This window comes from Xyrauchen texanus, chromosome 3 (assembly GCF_025860055.1).
Source record: "Xyrauchen texanus isolate HMW12.3.18 chromosome 3, RBS_HiC_50CHRs, whole genome shotgun sequence".
Classification (NCBI taxonomy): Eukaryota; Metazoa; Chordata; class Actinopteri; order Cypriniformes; family Catostomidae; genus Xyrauchen; species Xyrauchen texanus.
The window spans coordinates 36,997,895-37,015,863 of NC_068278.1; the positions used below are offsets into that span (position 1 = coordinate 36,997,895).

The 17,969-nt window shown below is 37.9% G+C and overlaps 1 protein-coding gene across 1 annotated transcript; it reads right to left on the reverse strand.

Annotated features, from left to right (window-relative positions):
- Positions 1-5,074: 5,074 nt before the first annotated feature.
- Positions 5,075-16,200, reverse strand: LOC127630240 (myosin heavy chain, fast skeletal muscle-like). The gene is given in 43 exon segments (XM_052107718.1): positions 5,075-5,159; positions 5,325-5,456; positions 5,537-5,632; positions 5,710-5,814; positions 5,960-6,130; positions 6,225-6,350; positions 6,448-6,651; positions 6,765-7,073; positions 7,206-7,330; positions 7,452-7,617; positions 7,715-7,898; positions 7,985-8,181; positions 8,257-8,375; positions 8,485-8,611; positions 8,688-9,077; positions 9,170-9,260; positions 9,365-9,510; positions 9,611-9,787; positions 9,906-10,148; positions 10,243-10,498; positions 11,155-11,291; positions 11,392-11,515; positions 11,596-11,713; positions 11,792-11,879; positions 11,964-12,028; positions 12,127-12,427; positions 12,515-12,685; positions 12,788-12,868; positions 12,870-12,938; positions 13,047-13,151; positions 13,153-13,166; positions 13,313-13,451; positions 13,531-13,634; positions 13,743-13,841; positions 13,932-13,995; positions 14,091-14,183; positions 14,425-14,539; positions 14,644-14,671; positions 14,771-14,927; positions 15,011-15,154; positions 15,251-15,469; positions 15,931-15,961; positions 16,170-16,200. Coding segments are annotated over 41 exon segments (5,808 nt in total). The 5' UTR covers positions 15,458-15,469; positions 15,931-15,961; positions 16,170-16,200; the 3' UTR covers positions 5,075-5,138.
- Positions 16,201-17,969: the final 1,769 nt, after the last annotated feature.

Consider the following 17,969-nt stretch of genomic DNA (forward strand, 5'->3'; position numbering starts at 1 on the left):
GGTTACTACTTAATTTTATTCACCATTCTCTATTTCAGAGCTGTTCATACTGTTCATATTGTTATATATGAACAGATCCTTGTGGAGTTGTATAACTCCTGCACAAAATACTTATATTATTTATTCCAGCATCCTTTGCACTATGCTTCATCGCACTGTGTACATGTATGCATGTATGTGTACCTGTATATCCCATCCAGCTCCGACACGTACATAATAATGATAATAATAATTTTACTGGGCTCGAGTGATCCGTGTTGGGCATGGGTTCCACAGGCATAGTTCCTGCTTTAGGCAACTCCCTGTGACGTATTTTCTGCAGTATGGTCCCCCCACTGGCAGGACCTGTGTCTCCTTTGGGCAGTCCTTGACAACCCCCGTGTGTATTAGCCACAAATTACCTCCCCCAGTCTTGGCAGCTCATGGTCTCCGCAGGGCCTTTTCCCCCTGAAAGAATAGGAACGGGAAACGATGCCTTCCCCGATGCATCTGTAGCGTTAAGCGTCTTCTATGACGAGAAACGTAGAGAGAGAAAAGGCTGTGGCTGGCCGGCTGGCTCCCATACAAGTCATGTCGCCTGTTCCTGTATGGGTACTGGAACCTAAGAGCAGTATATGACACCTTATATTGGGGGTGTAGGGGAGGGTTAAGTGCAGCCGACCCAGCTGCTTCTAGCATGCAACTGCCTGCTTGCACCTGGCTCTGCAGCATTGTGACACGGGTTAGTGCATGACGTTTTGAAGTGGGACCCCTTGTGTCACTACAATCGACGAGTGAGAGACAGAAGGGGAACGTCATGGTTACTGTTGACAATGGCCTTATCTCAAGTTCAGGGGTACGCAAGGCTCTCAGAAGAGACCCCTTGTGTCACTACAATTGACACAATGTCTCGTTCCTTCCATCAGGGAATGGAGGTTACAACAGTAACCATGACTTTTTTTATTTTACTTTAAAATTAAAGTGCTATTTTTTTATACTCTTTGCAGTTACTGGACAACTGTGTCCGTTAAATAGTGTATTTTTTCTTCTTTTTTTGCATTTTACTGCTGTCGGTGGTGTCACAGCTCTGGTGAGTTTGCCAGTTTATTCTGTTGTTTTGTTTTTTCTCTCCCTCATGTCTCACAATCGGAGCCGGCACGTATGATTAGTGTTTCCATGGGAACATTGATCATCCCCGGGGAAGCGTTGATTATGCCGCTGATTAAAGTGCTAGCTACACCTGTTCCACTCTGATTGCACTCCCAACTTAATCCTTGTGTGTCCTCACTGTCTTCGTTAGATTACTGCTTGTGTTGATAAGTGGATAACCTTGCTCTCTTTGTCCAGTTGGTGCTGTCTTGTGTATCTGTTGGTTGCCTGTCTCTACCCGCATGTCGGGAAGTGTGATTACCTTCCAGTTTGACGTACACCTGTCCACGTTGCCCACAAATCGCCAGTGGAGGATTCTTCATCTCTGCCCGTATGTCGGGAATTCGACTGCCCTCCTTTGTCCGGGCTTTGCTTTCTGCATCACACCCCACTTCAACAGACTATGGGTCTGCTCCTGACTTTCACAACTCCTCCTTTGCATGCTGCGCAGCCACTACGCGCACACAGACTTGTTCCTCGCCTTCTGCTACTGAAGCCGCTGCTGGGATTCCTATACATCGACAGCACAGTTTATGTTGACATTTGTTGTTAATAAATCCTTGAACTGTTCTTCTGCTATTGGGTTCTGTCTCACTCTCACTCTTGACAGGTGTTGCCTTTTTCTCATGATATCAAATCATTTATTTTATATATCCAAGTAGAAAAACATTTTCACTATACACAGAAAATCCCATTATAGTACACAAATAAAACAAATAACCATTAATTATTATGTAGGCTATATATGGTAATACAAGATATTGTGTTATTACACTCATATTAGCTGTACAGTTAATAACAGTCGTAACAGTTTATTGCGTTTTATGTATGAAATAGTTTATTAATTAGAGTCTTAGTAGAGAACTCACTGTACATCATGCCAGCAAGAAACTTACCCTGATATACATTTTTTAAATTCATTTGGGACTGTAATTACGATAGCCAATATTCTCTTTTTTTATGTAAAAAAATGTACTGCATAAAAATATAAATATTGGTAGTTGGTGTAGAAAGACTAACAAAATTGTGCCCAAGACAAAAAATTACCAAAACGGCAACTGCGAGTGGGGCAACCAATGGGGTGGCCAGGCTTCAGTCCACTGGCCTCCCCCTAGCTCTGCCCCTGATGGCTTGTCAACACTGTCATATGTAAATGTTAAAATAATTGTATTCATAATTATAGATTAAACTGTGCATTTGAGAAAATATGTGGTTGATGCTTTTTCTTCATAAATCATTTTGCTTAGTCATTTGTTTACAAAAACAGCAAATGATTAACCAAACTTACCTCAGTTATTATAATTGTTAAGAAATTAGTGAAATGTGTAAAGTAGGGTTGAGGTCAGCGATATAACGGCTGTGTTACCATTCAGGGTTTCCCGCAGAACATGTGTTAGTTAAGGTGGTGGGTGGAGGCGGGGTGTCTGTATTTGGAATTGCATAACTCCTGACACAAATTAAGACAAATACTGAAACTTGAGTCATATCTTTTTAATGATGTATTAGTTTGTCAAGGTAATAACATTACATCTAATAGTCCGTCAAAATGTGCAAAGCTTATTACAATCACTGCTTATGGCAGAGCTGACACCTAGCATCACTACAGGCTATCCTCCTTGGTTTAGAAAAAAACAATTCAAGGGCCCTTCGGTAATTGCACTCTTTTACGAGTGGACCATTTATGCATATTGTCATGCAGGCTGTCAGACTGTTCCCCTGCAGTCTGTTCCACAAGTCTGTCTTGATCTATACATGGAAAGTGAATGAAGTTTGGATTAGCGTCGAGTCGCTCCTTTACTGTTGAGTCGCTCTGCTAAAATTCGCGCTGTGAACATAAAGCCCGCCTACTTTGATTTGATTGGTCATCTCAAATATTCTGACATTGACGAGCAGTGACAGACCAATGAGGCACAGATGAACACACACACACGCTCGGCGCCGCTGCGGAAGAACGCGCTGATAACAAGACTGAAGCGAACACGAAGGCTTATCACATATTTAAAGATGGAAAGGGAGAAAACAGGACAGAGTAACACGGCGAATATCGCTCATATATATATATATTTTTTTTTTAATTGTTAGAAAGAAAGAAAGAAAGAAAGAAAGAAAGAGTGAGTGGTGGTCTGTGCTGCCTCAGCAAGTACCCCGTACAGCCCCCGGCAAGATGACGTCCCGGGTGGCTGCCCTTGTCGCCTATGCCTACATCCGCCACTCATTTGTTTTTTTTATCTTGGATCATCCCCATCAACTGCTATTTTTAAATCCAGTTTAAAGACATTCTTTAGCTTTTAATTCAGTCTGAATTTTTGTTTTCAATTTGTATGTTTGATTCTATTACTATTGTTATTGCTTTGTCTGTATATTCATTTATTCTGCCTTGTACAGCACTTTGGCAACTCCTGTTGTATTTAAATGTGCTTTATAAATGATTAAACTAAACCAATCTTTTGGGGTGGCCAAAGGCCAGAGCCCAGACCTTAACCCAGTAGAGATTGAAGATGTTGAACTTTGTTCGGTCATTCCTCCATCAAATCACAGAGCCAGACACAAATTAACTTGCCAAAAATTAGTGAATATATTAGTTCTTTCTTGTTATCATGTTATCAGACATAGGAAAGTAACATATAAATTGGAGAGTGGTGTCATAAGATGGTCTCCCCATCTTTTTCTGAGGATGTTAACTTGTACTGGGTATACATCCATTGGGAAAATATAAAACTACCTCTCATTTGTTTAAATTAATAAAATCACATGTTCAATTTAGCAAAAATCAAATCACAGCTCTAGAATATTCTTACTAGGCAATAATTGTTTTATCTTTTGGTTGGGCAACTGGTTATCTCTTCACGGGGTAGGGGCATGATAAGTTTCCTGGGCGGGGTACAAGGAAAATCTAGTTGGGAAATGTCCCCCATGTCCCCCCTTAGACCCAGCCATGCTGCAGAGCCGTATAGCACCGAACTCTTATTATGATTAAGGCAGGTCAGATAACAGCGCTGGTTGACCAATCGCGGTTCAGCTCTATGAGCAATAAACATGAGAAATTAAGCAGTTTTCTCATTTTCTCTGAAATAAAAATCAACATTTAAAGCTACATTTTGAAAAAAAAAATTGTTTTTTAATTTTGAAATAATAAACAAATGAATGTATTCATATTTAAAGAAATGATGTCATTATTTGTTTCAAAACTGGATAATTGAAGTGTAATTCCTATTTTTATAAATAACAAAAATTAAATAAAAAGCATGTATTCATTGACTTTCACCTTTCAACAAAGTTTTTTTTTATGTCAGTTTAAGCACCTTTGTTTAACCCAGCAACTGACAAACAGCAAGTTGTTGTTTGATTTTACATTTACAAATGTTTAATAAAGGAGTGTTTATTGGTACTTAATACGTTTAAAATTAATGATTAGATGTTCATCAAAATATGCAATTATTAAACCAAAAGTAATCAAATAGTAATCAGATTAGATCTGTTTGGACTTAGATATGACATAAAACGGGTTATCTAAAAGATTATGTTGTTGATTACAATTTAAATTGTGTAATTTGTAATCAGTACCAGATTACATTTCAGAATTAATCTACCCAGCACTATATGTGAAAATACCATTATCTGCAGTCATTCACAAGCAGCTGATACGTTGTACTTAACGAAGACCTTCTTCGTTGCTGGCAAATATGGAAATCATTTCGGTATTTTTTCCCAACCCTCACAACCACTTTAACCTTTCAAACTATGCACTCTATCTACTATCTTTGAGTATGACTGGAAATTTGATTAATTTATTAAGTTGCTACCACTTAAAGTGAAAAATATAAATCTGCAATAATAATGTTTAGTGACATATTGAGATCTTTGTTCATGTCATATAAAAGTGCATATTCTGTGTACTAGAAAGTGTTGTGTTAGGTGTTAAGCAACAAATCAATGAAGTCCAAAAGATGCTAAATAAAAGTTTTATTTAGTATTCATTCGACATTTTTGGAGACATTTTTGAAAGTGTTTCACTCTGCTACCTCTTTAACCTGAAAACAAAATTAGAAATTGAACAAATATATAATTAGTATAAATTTAAAGATAAAATTTAGATATGAAACAAAACTTTTAAAGCTGTGGCAAGTATGGTTTTAAATATCTTATAAAGTAAATCTTTCAGTAAGAATTAGAACTGATATTATCATATAAATTACCTTTCCAGCATCACGGCTCTTGACTCTGAGCTTGTTGACCTGAGATTCAGCAATGTCAGCGCGCTCCTCAGCCTCCTCCAGCTCATGCTGTGACTTCCTCAATTTGGACAGATGAGTGTTGGCTTGTTCATCCTGCAACGTCAAATATATAGGTATACAAGGCACAAACAATGTGAAATGTGGCATTTATCGTTTTCAAATTAGATACTCACAGCTTCTTCAGCCTGCCTCTTGTAAGCCTTGACCTTCAGCTGAAGCTTGTCAACCAGATCTTGCAGTCTGGTGACGTTCTTCTTATCCTCCTCAGTCTGAAGGTAATAAACATACATTAGACTAGAATATACTGAGAAAAATGTTGCCTGAAATTTTAATAAATTTTCTGTACCTGGTAGGTGAGCTCCTTCACTCTCCTCTCATATTTGCGAACACCTTTAACAGCATCAATTCCACGTCTCTGTTCTGCCTCAACTTCAGTCTCAAGCTCACGGACCTTAATTATAGATATTATTAAACTAATTTCACTCAAAAAAAATTGGTTTACACTATCAAACACAAAATAAGCAGTATTATAGTATGACATACACTTCACAGCACCCATATCAAGATAATGAACACTGAAATAAAGGCAAGCGTACTCTTGACTCCAGTTTCTGGAGTTGTTTCTTTCCTCCCTTCATGGCCAGATTCTCAGCCTCATCCAGACGGTGCTGCAGGTCCTTCACTGTGACTTCCAGATTTTTCTTCATCCTCTCAAGGTGAGCACTGGTGTCCTGCTCCTTTTTGAGCTCTTCTGCCATCATTGCAGCCTTTTGGAATTCATAAATTCCACAAATTTGCATTAGGTCTAAATATTTAAGTGTGCAGATTCTTGAGAAGCTCCTTGAATTTTCAGTTACTCACATCCGTGATGGCCTTCTTGGCCTTATCCTCTGCGTTTCTGGCTTCCTGTACAGTGTCATCAACTTCACTCTGGATTTGAACAAGGTCAGCTTCAAGCTTCTTCTTGGTGTTCATTAGACTTGTGTTCTACAAAATGGATAAGATAATTACATTTATTTTTTAACAACACTTTGAATTACCATAATTTAAATCTACAAAAACAACAGCAACTATATGCTTTTACCTGAGAGTGCAGGAGTCCAACACGCTCACTCACATCCACCAGCTCTTGTTCAGCCACTTTGCGGCCTCTCTCTGTCTGCTCCAGAGCTGCTCTCAGCTCCTCAATCTCAGCCTGCATCAGACTGTTTCTGCGCTCCACCATGGCCACCTGCTCCTTCATGTCTTCCTGTCCTCTCAGGGCATCATCAAGGTGTAGTTGAGCATCCTGTTACATACATTTTTTTGAAGGCTCCCTGATTAGTTTTTTGCTTTTCATTTTTGTGTAGCATACTCATTTACACACTTATACAAACTGAAAGCCAGAGAGTGGTCACATACCTTGAGTTGTCCCTGAACATTCCTCAGCTGTTTCTGGGCCTCAGCAGCCTGGCGATTGGAATGGCTCAGCTGAATCTCCATCTCATTAAGATCTCCCTCCATCTTCTTCTTGATTCTCAGGGCATCATTCCTGCTTCTGACCTCAGAGTCAAGAGTGCTCTGCATGGACTCAATAACTCTCTGGCTGTTTCTCTTGATCTGTTCCATCTCCTCATCCTTCTCTGCAAGCTTCCTGTCGATCTCACTCTTGACCTGGTTTAGCTCAAGTTGGACACGAAGGATCTTAGATTCCTCATGCTCCAGGGTGCCCTATAAAAGGTGAAAAATAATTTTGTAATTTCAAAATGAAAACAATCATTATCAGGACAGGATAATGCTACATTTTTTTTACAACAAAATAATACATATTAATCTTCAATACAATTATCTTCAGATACTCACTTCAGCCTCCTCCAAGGCGGTCTGAATCTCAGACTTCTCAGTCTCAACAGCCTTCTTGGCCTTTTCCAGCTCATGAATGCTTTTACCAGTCTCACCTATCTGCTCTGTCAGATCCGAGATCTCCTCTACAGAAGAGAAAGAAAATAGTATCAGTATATTATAAACAGTTTACACATTCAATTCCCATTACTGATTTAACACTAAGAGTGTTGAAGTTAATAAATAATTCAACAAATGAGGTCTTACGCTGCAGGTTCTTGTTTTCTCTCTTGAGTGTCTCCAGCTGATCCAGACTCTCCTCATAGGAGTTCTTCATCTTGAACAGCTCAGTGCTGAGTGAGCGTGCCTCTTTCTGGGCACCTTCCAGCTCTGCCTGACCTTCCTCATACTTCTGCTTCCATTCTGCCAGGACCTTGGGTAGAGACATTTCAAGCTCAGCTAAAAATATTATTACTTAATTTGAGATGTGAGAGGAATTAGCATATCACAGAAGCAGTCAAATTGTTTACCTTGTCAAAGTTCCTCTGCTTCTTGTCAAGGTTGGCAGCCAAGCCATTGGCTCTCTCCACATCAATCATGAGATCCTCCACTTCACCCTGGAGTCTCTGTTTGGTCTTCTCCAGAGAGGCACATTTTGAGTTTACTGCCTCAATTTGTTCCTCTGCCTCTTGCAGACGCTGAGCCAGCTTCTTCCTGTTGTGAATTTGTCAACATTAATCTTATGATGCAAACATTTTCACATATTAACAAGTGTTTATAAGCTCCTCTGATGTTCATACTTGGACTCTTCTAGCTCCTCTGTGCGCTGGATGGCATCAGTTTCATATTTGGATCTCCACTGAGCAACCTCACTGTTGGCCTTAGACATTCCCCGCTGCAGCTCAGCCTTTGCCTCCTGCTCTTCCTCAAATTGCTCACGGAGCAGGTCACAGTCATGACGGGCTGATTGCACAGCATGAGCCAGAGCATTCTTGGCCTAGGATGCAATGTCATGCTATTAGCTTTACCCTGCACAGGCAAATATGTGGTCACAATAATTTTGCTGTAATACCTTAACTTCCTCTTCAATATGTCTCTTAAGCTCCTCAGTTTGTTGAGTGAAAGCTTGTTTTCCTCTGGTGAGCTGAGCAACTAGAGCCTCCTTCTCTTCTAACTGACGGCCAAACTCACCTGTTGGTGAGAAAGTATTTTATTAATCAGTAATGCAGAATTATTTTAATACACTATACTTAATCATTCTCAACATATTAATATTTTGATAATCATTTTCATCTCTTACCATTTTCAGTTTGAATTCTTGCTCTTTGAGCACTGAGGTCATTTAATTGGCGAAGATTCTCATCGTTCTTGGACTTAATTTCACTGAGTTGGTCCTCAAGTGTGCGGCACATCTTCTCTAAATTGGACTGCAAATACAAACTTTTTAGATATTCAAAAAATCCTACACAATTGATTAATTTCTTTAGAAACACAATTCTCAACCTTTGCTTTGGCAACAGCCTCCATGTTGCTTGAGAGATCATCAATCTCCATTTTGTATTCACTCTTCTCCTTCTCAAGCTTCTGCTTGATGCGCTGGAGGTTGTCGACTTGCTCTCCCAGCTCAGCCACACTGTCGGCCTGCTTCTTGCGGAGGGCAGCAGCAGTGGCTTCATGCTGGAGGGTGGCCTCTTCAAGATCACGACGTAGCTTCTGAAATTCAGCCTCACGCTTCTTATTCATCTCAATCTGAGCAGAAGTTGCTCCTCCAGCCTCCTCAAGCCTCTCACTGATCTCCTCAAGTTCCCTGGAAAGATCAGCTCTCTGCTTCTCCACCTTTGCACGAGCAGCACGCTCAGCCTCAATCTCTTCCTCCAGTTCTTCAACGCGAGCCTACAGGAGCAAGTAATTAATTAATTTCTGATCTTATTTTTTTAAACAAATAACAATGTAACAAAAATGAAATACCAAAAAATTCCAAATACCTGAAGCTCCTTGATCTTCTTCTGGAGTTGAGCTCCAAGAGATTGCTCATCCTCAATCTTGCTCAGGAGCTGGCTTATTTCAAAGTCTTTCCTGTGGGAGTTCAACAGTAACTTGTGTATATAACAATAACATACATAAACAACATACCACAAACATAGCAATAGAAATTCTAATAATTTGATGTTTTAAAATACTTCTTAAGTTTCTCATCTGATTGCTGCTTGTCATTCTCCAGGTCCATAGTGGTCTCAAGGGCCAATTTAAGATCTCCTTCAAGCTTTCTTTTGGCTCTCTCAAGATCCATGCGGAGCTTTTTCTCTTGTTCAAGGGAACCCTCAAGCTATGGGAAAACAATGTATAAATTTTTATATATTGTAAAAAAAAAATTGTACAAAAATGTACATTAAATGAATTAAGTACAAGTTGAAACAGTAACTCACATCATCAACTTGTTGCTCAAGTTTTGTCTTAGCTTTGGTCAGGGTGTTGACTTTGTCCTCCTCTGCCTGGAGATCATCCAGAGTCTGCTGATGTGCCTCTTGGAGGGCTTTCTTTTCCTTTGTAAGCTTGGCAAGGTTCTCATCCTGTCCTGCCATTTCCTCGGTCAGGTTCTTGACCTGTGTGATGTTGGATACTAAATTACTTCCTTTTGTCCTAATTAATTTTCTTTTAAAAAATATTAGGTAACAGTAGAAATGAAATAATATACTGTATTAAACCAAATCAAACTCAAACCTTATTTTCAGTGGCATGTTTCTCCTTTTCCACTTTAGCCAAGGTGAGCTCTAGGTCATCAATGTCCTTCTTCAGCTCAGAGCACTCATCCTCCAGTTTCCTCTTCTTGGCTGTGAGTTCAGCATTGATTTCCTCCTCATCCTCCAGTCTCTCAGTTGTCTCTTTGAGTTTAGCTTCAAGCTGGATTTTGTTCTTGATCAGACCCTCACACCTCTCCTCAGCATCTGAGAGATTCTCACCTTCCTGACAGGAAAAAGGATTTTACATATTATGGTAAAAAATGTGTATCATTTTTAAATGGAACCACATTTCAATAAATTAATAAGTGCATACTCACAGAGGCTATTTGAAGCTGCAGATCATTCTTCTCTTGCAGCAGTGAAACCATCTTCTCCTCAAGCTCCTTCTTTTTGGCTTCAGCCTTGGCAAGATTTTCTTTGCATTTTGTAAAATCCTCTTTCATGTTTGACAGCTCCTTCTCAGTCTCAGCACTCTTCAGCAGAGGCTTAATCTTGTAGTAAACCTTCATCCATGGCCAATGTTTGACATTCATGAATGAGCGGATGTTGTATTGAATGGTGTAAATGGACTCCCTGTGAATAATTGGTGATTAAATGTCACAAATATCATTAAGTATAACACGGCTCACTGAAATACTTAATTATGATTGGCCAATGGCATGACCTAGCTCTAATATTTCTCAGAAACAATTGCACATCCAGGTATTAAAGCCCTATTCACAGGCAGCGACTTTATTGCTTGATGCTAGTCATTGTACTGTAAGTCACTAGTGGGCATTTCTACTGCTGCTGCTCTAACGTTATTGGCTAGTTCTCGTATCACTCTGCGACCTCTACAAGTAGACTTATAAAATAATTTCAACTTAATTCAATGTTTAATGTAAAATTATTTATTTATTTTGTAACAAGTGTTGTAATTAGCTGTATAATGAGCAGTCAGACAGTTATTTTCTCAAAATAAATACCAACAGAACTCTGATTTTAGCTGTTCAGCAATTTCATTCTAAATATTCTAACATAATTTCAATGCAAATCTATTTTTTATGTCCATTTATTTATTTATTTGGTTGAAAGTAGCTGTGTAATAATTTGTGCGGGATAATATACAGTCAGTCGCTGATTGTCGCAAAATAAGACCACTCCATTTTGCACTGAGGTCCTGATTCCCCTGTCTGGTTTATTTTGTGATAATGACCAGATGACCGTACATTATCCCTTACATAACTCACCTCCTCTCCGTCATCTTCACATACTCCCTTCTCATCAGGTAACCACGGCAGAGAGCCTGAGTCATTGTGACCAGAGCAGCCAGTTTCTCATCACGCATCTCCTCAAGAACACCCAGAAGACCAGCTTTGAAAAACACCTGAATTCATGCATCAACAATGCAGAGTTTGTTAAACTTAAAGCTGAAACATATAGCATGGTTATTGAATCTTTGAATTGTTGTAATGCAGAATATGAACCTTTGTATGCCCAAATCTATACTCTTCATGATCAATATCAATGGATCCCAGGAGTTTCTCAGAGGCCTTCTTGTTGTCCATAAACTGTCCCTCAGGGATTACACCGGCATTCAGCACCTTGTATCTGTGAAATATATTTTTTAAATGCTTTACATTGAGATAACCCTCCAACAGGAAGTAGTATTTTCATGCAGTTCTATTTACCTCTGTTTGAAGTCTCCATAGAGGATTCTGCTGGGGAAGCCCTTTCTACAAATTCTGATACCCTCCAATACACCGTTACATCTCAGCTGGTGGATAACCAGGAAGTTCTCCATGAGACCTATAAAATAGTTTATATCAAGAGCTTGAATATAAACAATTCACATAAAAAAAATCTAAAAGTCCTTCATTACTTCACCTGGAGTCTTGGACTCATTGGGAATTAGACAACGCACAAAGTGAGGATGAGTGCTCCTCAAGTTGGTCATGAGCTTCCCTAAGTTCTCCTGTGGAAGATAAAAAGGAGTTCTATCTCTTTTCAAATACAGCAGTATTGTTGTTATATCTGATTCAACATCCTTTGTACATACCCTGAACTGGGAGGACACAGTCTGCATGGAGCCACCCTTCTTCTTGCCTCCCTTCTTGGTAGTGTCTTTACAAACATTAAAATTATAAGGAAAATTGTCCATTCAAATTAGCTAATTGAATCATTCTCTATTTTTAATATGCACTTGTAATGTATAAAATTACCTTCAACAACAGGTGGGTAGAGAGTAGCCAGAAGTTTGACAGAAGATTTCTGGTACAACTGTAAAACAGACTCATTCAGTGGATCCTTGTTCTTGTCCAACCAGCCAGTGACATTGTAGTCCACAGTTCCAGCATAGTGAACCAAAGAGAAGTGGGCCTCAGCTTTGCCTTTGGCAGGCTTTGGTTTCTGGAAGGCTTGGTTTTTGCCAAGGTGCTGATCATACAGCTTGTTCTTGAAGGAAGCGTCTGAAGCCTTGGGGAACATGCACTCCTCTTCAAGAATGGAGAAGATACCCATGGGCTATTGTAAATGAAAGAGGAGTATTACTATATGTTTTACATGTTAAGAAATGTAAATGATAAAAATGTAGAAATAAGCTAGTAAAACCTTCTCAATGAGCTCAATGCAAGAAGCCAAGTCCATGCCAAAGTCAATGAATGCCCAAACAATGCCCTCCTTCTTGTACTCCTCTTGTTCCAGCACAAACATGTGGTGGTTGAAGAACTGTTGCAGTTTTTCATTGGTGAAATTGATGCACAGCTGCTCCATGCTGTTATACTGGGGTGGGGGGGGGTGTTAATTGAGAGAGAAACATTTACTGAACACTGAATTTGACTGACTTTCAACTTTCATTAAATTGGATAAAAGAATAATTCTTACATCAAAGATCTCAAAGCCAGCAATATCCAGCACACCAATGTAAAACTGACTGGACTGTTTTGTGTCCAACATCTGGTTGATACTGAACGACCATCCACAAGAACATCCTCTCATAGATAGATTTGGCTAAAGCACTAACAGAGTTGTACACCTGTGGATAAAATACTGTCACTTCTTCTTTTGCAATAATAGTCAGATTTACTCATAATTTTTAGGTCTAACACATACTTAGCTGGATATACTGTATGTTACTACATACCTGTGGCACGGTTTGACCTTTGGTCACGTACTCATTTCCGACCTTCACTCTGGGGTAGCACAAAGCCTTCAGCATATCAGCAGAGTTCAAGCCCAGAAGGTAGGCTGACTTTGTCAGCCTCTGCAATTTTTAGTTCAACATTTTAAATGTCATCCCATTTATTGGCCTGAAAACTAGGAACTACTCTTTCCTATTTGCAAATAGAAAATGATCTTTCAATCAAACCATTCTTAAATGGGATTACACATTAATCAATTTATTCTCACCCTCATTTCCATCAGGCTCAGCCTGCTCCTCACGCTGCTTCTGCTTGAACTTCATGTTACCATGATGCAGAACAGCTCCAGTAAACTTGTAGATGCCCATCTTCTCCTCATTAGTAAAGCCCAGAATGTCAATAGCAGTCTGGAAATAAAAAAGCAGTTAGATCTGACATATTTACATGGAATACTGTATGTCAATAATCGTATTAGCAATTACTCACATCAGTTGCAACCAGCTCCTCTTTATCATCAATGCTTGCCACAGTGATATGACCCTGACTGCACATGGGGAAGTCATAGGGGTTGGTGGTAATGAGTGTCATTTCTGTAAAATGTACAGAGCATTTATGAAAAAGTATTTAACAATATTATAAGTATTTAACAATATTATTTTCCATAAAAAAATGGCTTTGAATGAAATGTGTCCACCTACCAATCAGCTCAGGTTTATGGTTGGTCATCATCTGGTAGAAGATGTGGTAGCCTCTCTCATCTGAAAGTTGGAATGTCACTCTAGACTTCTCCAGTAGATCTGTTGAGAGAATGTAAGAAAGTCATGTTCTGAAGAGTGATAGACAGAGAAAAATATACAGATTGATAAAGTAAAAGCACGTCCACCTACATGTCTCAATATCAGCACGTGCCAGTTTTCCAGTTGAGCCAAAGTGAATTCTGATGAATTTACCCTGTTTAAAACAAAATAATATTGTTGTTACAGTGCAACAGAAAAATCCAACAAAACTGGCCAAGTGCTCTGTATAAATAAAAATGGTGAACTTACAAAACGAGAAGAGTTGTCATTTCTCACAGTCTTTGCATTACCATAAGCCTCAAGTAGAGGGTTGGCGGCAATGATCTGGTCTTCAAGAGATCCCTGTATCGTGTGAAGTGTTTTAATGTATTTTTCCCTTCATGTCTAAATTTAGTCAGGATTTTTATTTATTTATTTGTGTTTTAAAAATGATATAGGTACAAATATTTTACAAAAGGTACAGTTTTTTACTAATTCAGCTGGCAATTTTCAATATAATAGTCATATATTATGTAAGACAACTGCAATTCTTAATAATTATTTTATATTTTTTACATACATAGATATAAACATAGTTTTATACCTTCATTTTGCCGGGAGCTTGATCTTTCTTCTTGTCACCACCCGCCACTGCAACTGTGGCAAAGTACTGAATAACACGTTTCGTGTTCACAGTCTTTCCAGCACCAGATTCTCCACTGGTTTATGAGAGATTATAAGACAGAAGATGATCAGACATGTGCAATTTTCCATGAGAAAGAAATATTAATGTTCTTTACATCTTATAACAGTAGATACATACGTAATCAGGACAGACTGGTTCTCTCTGTCTGTAAATTCAAAGGTAATCATTTGAAATAGTTGTTTTATAAAAACAAAAATGCAGAATTACACAAATCAAAATAATTTGTATAAAATTAAGATTTTACCAGTTTGCATGAACTGATAGGCATTGTCAGAGACAGAGAAGATGTGGGGCGGGGCCTCCATACGCTTTTTGCCTCTGTAGGCAGACACCACTTCTGCATCATACACTGGGAGCCACTTGTAGGGGTTCACAGTAGCACAGAACAGTCCAGAGTAGGTCTGAGTTTGAGCAGAGAAGAGGTCAGATTACAGCATCACAGTCAAAATGAATTTGAAATTATTATTATTATTTTTTAACTTACGTAGATCATCCATGCTGCATAACGCTCTTTGAGGTTATAAAGCACAGAAGCTTCATTGAGATGGGTCATCATGGCCATGTCCTCAATCTTGTCATACTTGGGAGGATTCATTGGGAAGACATCATCCTCCTTAGCAACTCTCTCCTATAAATGTCATCCAGCATATATTAGATTTACCAGTGAAAATGGCAATGAGTAATGTATTGAGCATCTTGTTTACATGCAATATGTTAAATGTACCTCCTTTGTGTCAAGCACAATAACGGTGACTTTGCCACCATCTTTGCTCTTGATTGTTCCTTTGACATACAACTCTTTGGTATCAACCACATAGCAAGCAGACTTAGCATCAAAGGGCTTGCTCTGAGCCTCAATTCTCTCCTTCTCAGGCTTGCGTAGATATATGGCAGCCTTGCCATAAACGGCCATCTCCGCGTCCGTACTCATGGTGCCGGCTTACTGGAAAACGTAAAGGGAAATTGTATTGTGTGGAAATAATAACATAAAAAACTGCAACATTACACCATTAAACCAAGCCCAATATTAACAAAGTGATTTGCAATTTTGTACCTATATTTTCATCTAAAAAACTATACTAAATTAACAATAAATTAAAAAAATTATATTTAGATTCAAAACAAGTCTGATAGCAATGATACATTCCTGATAAACTCTGCAACCAAGACGTTCTATCTCTGTACTCTATCTAATGCCCCCAAAATAGTATGAAATTATCTACAAAGCACAAATATAGTTTATTTTTCCATGTGTGTGACAACATTTTCTGAGCAAACAACTTAACCGTCGTATAAAAAAACAAAGACTCACTTGACATAGAATAAGCTACATAAACATTAACACAGATGTCAATACACCAATAATCTAACACTCATTACATTAAAGTAGGGACATCCACCTACCTTCCCTCTTTTTGAGACCAGATTAAATTTCCTGCAAAATAACACAGTTAAACATCCATGATTACCCAAATAATGAATTTAGTAAAAACAGAGCATTTTTTATTGATACTGCTTCATTACAAACTAAACAGGATCCTATATGTATTATTAGTTTATCCTGTTTTGCTTCTGCTGCAGGTTTGAAGTGATTACCATAAATCTTGCCAAGTGTATGCCAACATCCATGCAAATCAACTTACCACCAGCTGGAGCACCTTCAGTCTTCTAATGGGCTGATCGTACTGACCTCTCTTATATTAAGATTTACTCGCACACTAAGCAGATACTAAATATGGACAGGCATTAGAGTTTTAATTACTGTGTGTAAAAGCTGTCCATTTAAAGTTAAGAATGGATGTAGAGCCTTATTAGAAACCAGTTCCAGAAATAAGGAATAATGAAGTTGTATCAAATGTAATAGAGATATCAGGTTGAATCATATTCAGTGGAATGTTACATTTTATATGGGTCTTATAACATATTTATAAGGGAATACCATGGATTGTATGCACATTTTCATTTTCAGCTGGAACCTGAATAACAAAATTATGTAAAACATTACGAATACTCTTTATGATTCTCCTATTTTTCATAACAAACATATCTTTCATCAAAACAGATACATACAGAGCTGACCACTGTATATTTGTTTTATAGCATTTCTATTTACGACATGGCATGCTGATGTGTTATAACTGGGCATTTCGCCACAGGGGTATGGGAGTTGAATCATGATCACACATGCTGACTCATTGTGAGTTAATGGATAAATGATCTGTATGGCTTGTCAACACTGTCGTGTGCAAACGTTAAAATCGTTTCATTCACAATTATTGATTAAACTGTGCATTTGATAAAATATGTGGTTGATGTTTTTTCTTCATTAATCGTTTTGCTTAAGATTTGTTAGTCATTGACTGTTTTGTAAACAAATGACTATCTCAATTATTATAATTGTTAAGAAATTTGAGAAATGTATAAAGTTGGGTTGATGTCAGCGATATAAAGGGTGTGTGTTCCCCTTCTTTTCTTGTTTGTGTTCTTTCACCCTGGTTTTCTCCCTCTCCCAGCTCACACTAGAGCAAGATGAAAAGTTGGTCATGCCACTGTGGTGCCAGTGGTGTAGTAGTGACTGAAGAGTTGGGCAAAACAATTAAAAAAATTTATACTACACACTTTCTCAAAAAGTCATATATTTACACTAATATAGATTTAAGAAAATTATATTTTTCAATACAGAAACACATAATATTAACAATATATGGTTAGTTGTAGGCATAGTCTGTTTTACTCTGACATACATTTTGTGATAGACAGTTGTTTGCTGGCAGTACACTACTAAAGCTTGATATTAAATATCTATTTAAATAAATAGGTTTGATTAACTGTTCTTTTAACAGTACATATTAACAGTACATTAACAGGCTTTATACTTTAATTAATAAACTAATACATACATAAACTTATACACAGTAAACTGTTAAGCATTGTGTATGTATAACTGAGAATCAGAATCAGAGTTTTATTGCCAAGTATGCATACACATACAAGGAATTTGTCTTTGTGACAGTGTGACAGTTAGTGTGTCCAGTGCTCAACAATACAAAACAGCAACAAGACACAGATAATAATAAAACATTATTAAAAATGTAATAGAAAATAATGTATAGAATACACAATAAGACGAGATATAATATATATATATATATATATATATATATATATATATATATATATATATTTAAGCAGTATCACACGAGCAAGAGTGTGATATGGCCCTACATCAGCACCTCTGTGATTCGGCCGCAGACAATTGCGATTGAGATATTGCTTAAATACAACTATTCAATGAACAAGTAAATATAAAATAATTAGGAAAAACTGATTACGGCCATAAAACGCATTTGTACATTGAACTACTTTCTTACGAGACTAATCAGAATCTGCCATTGCTAGTTTTTTAATTTCTGTACACTTAAATAATTAATATTCAATAATAA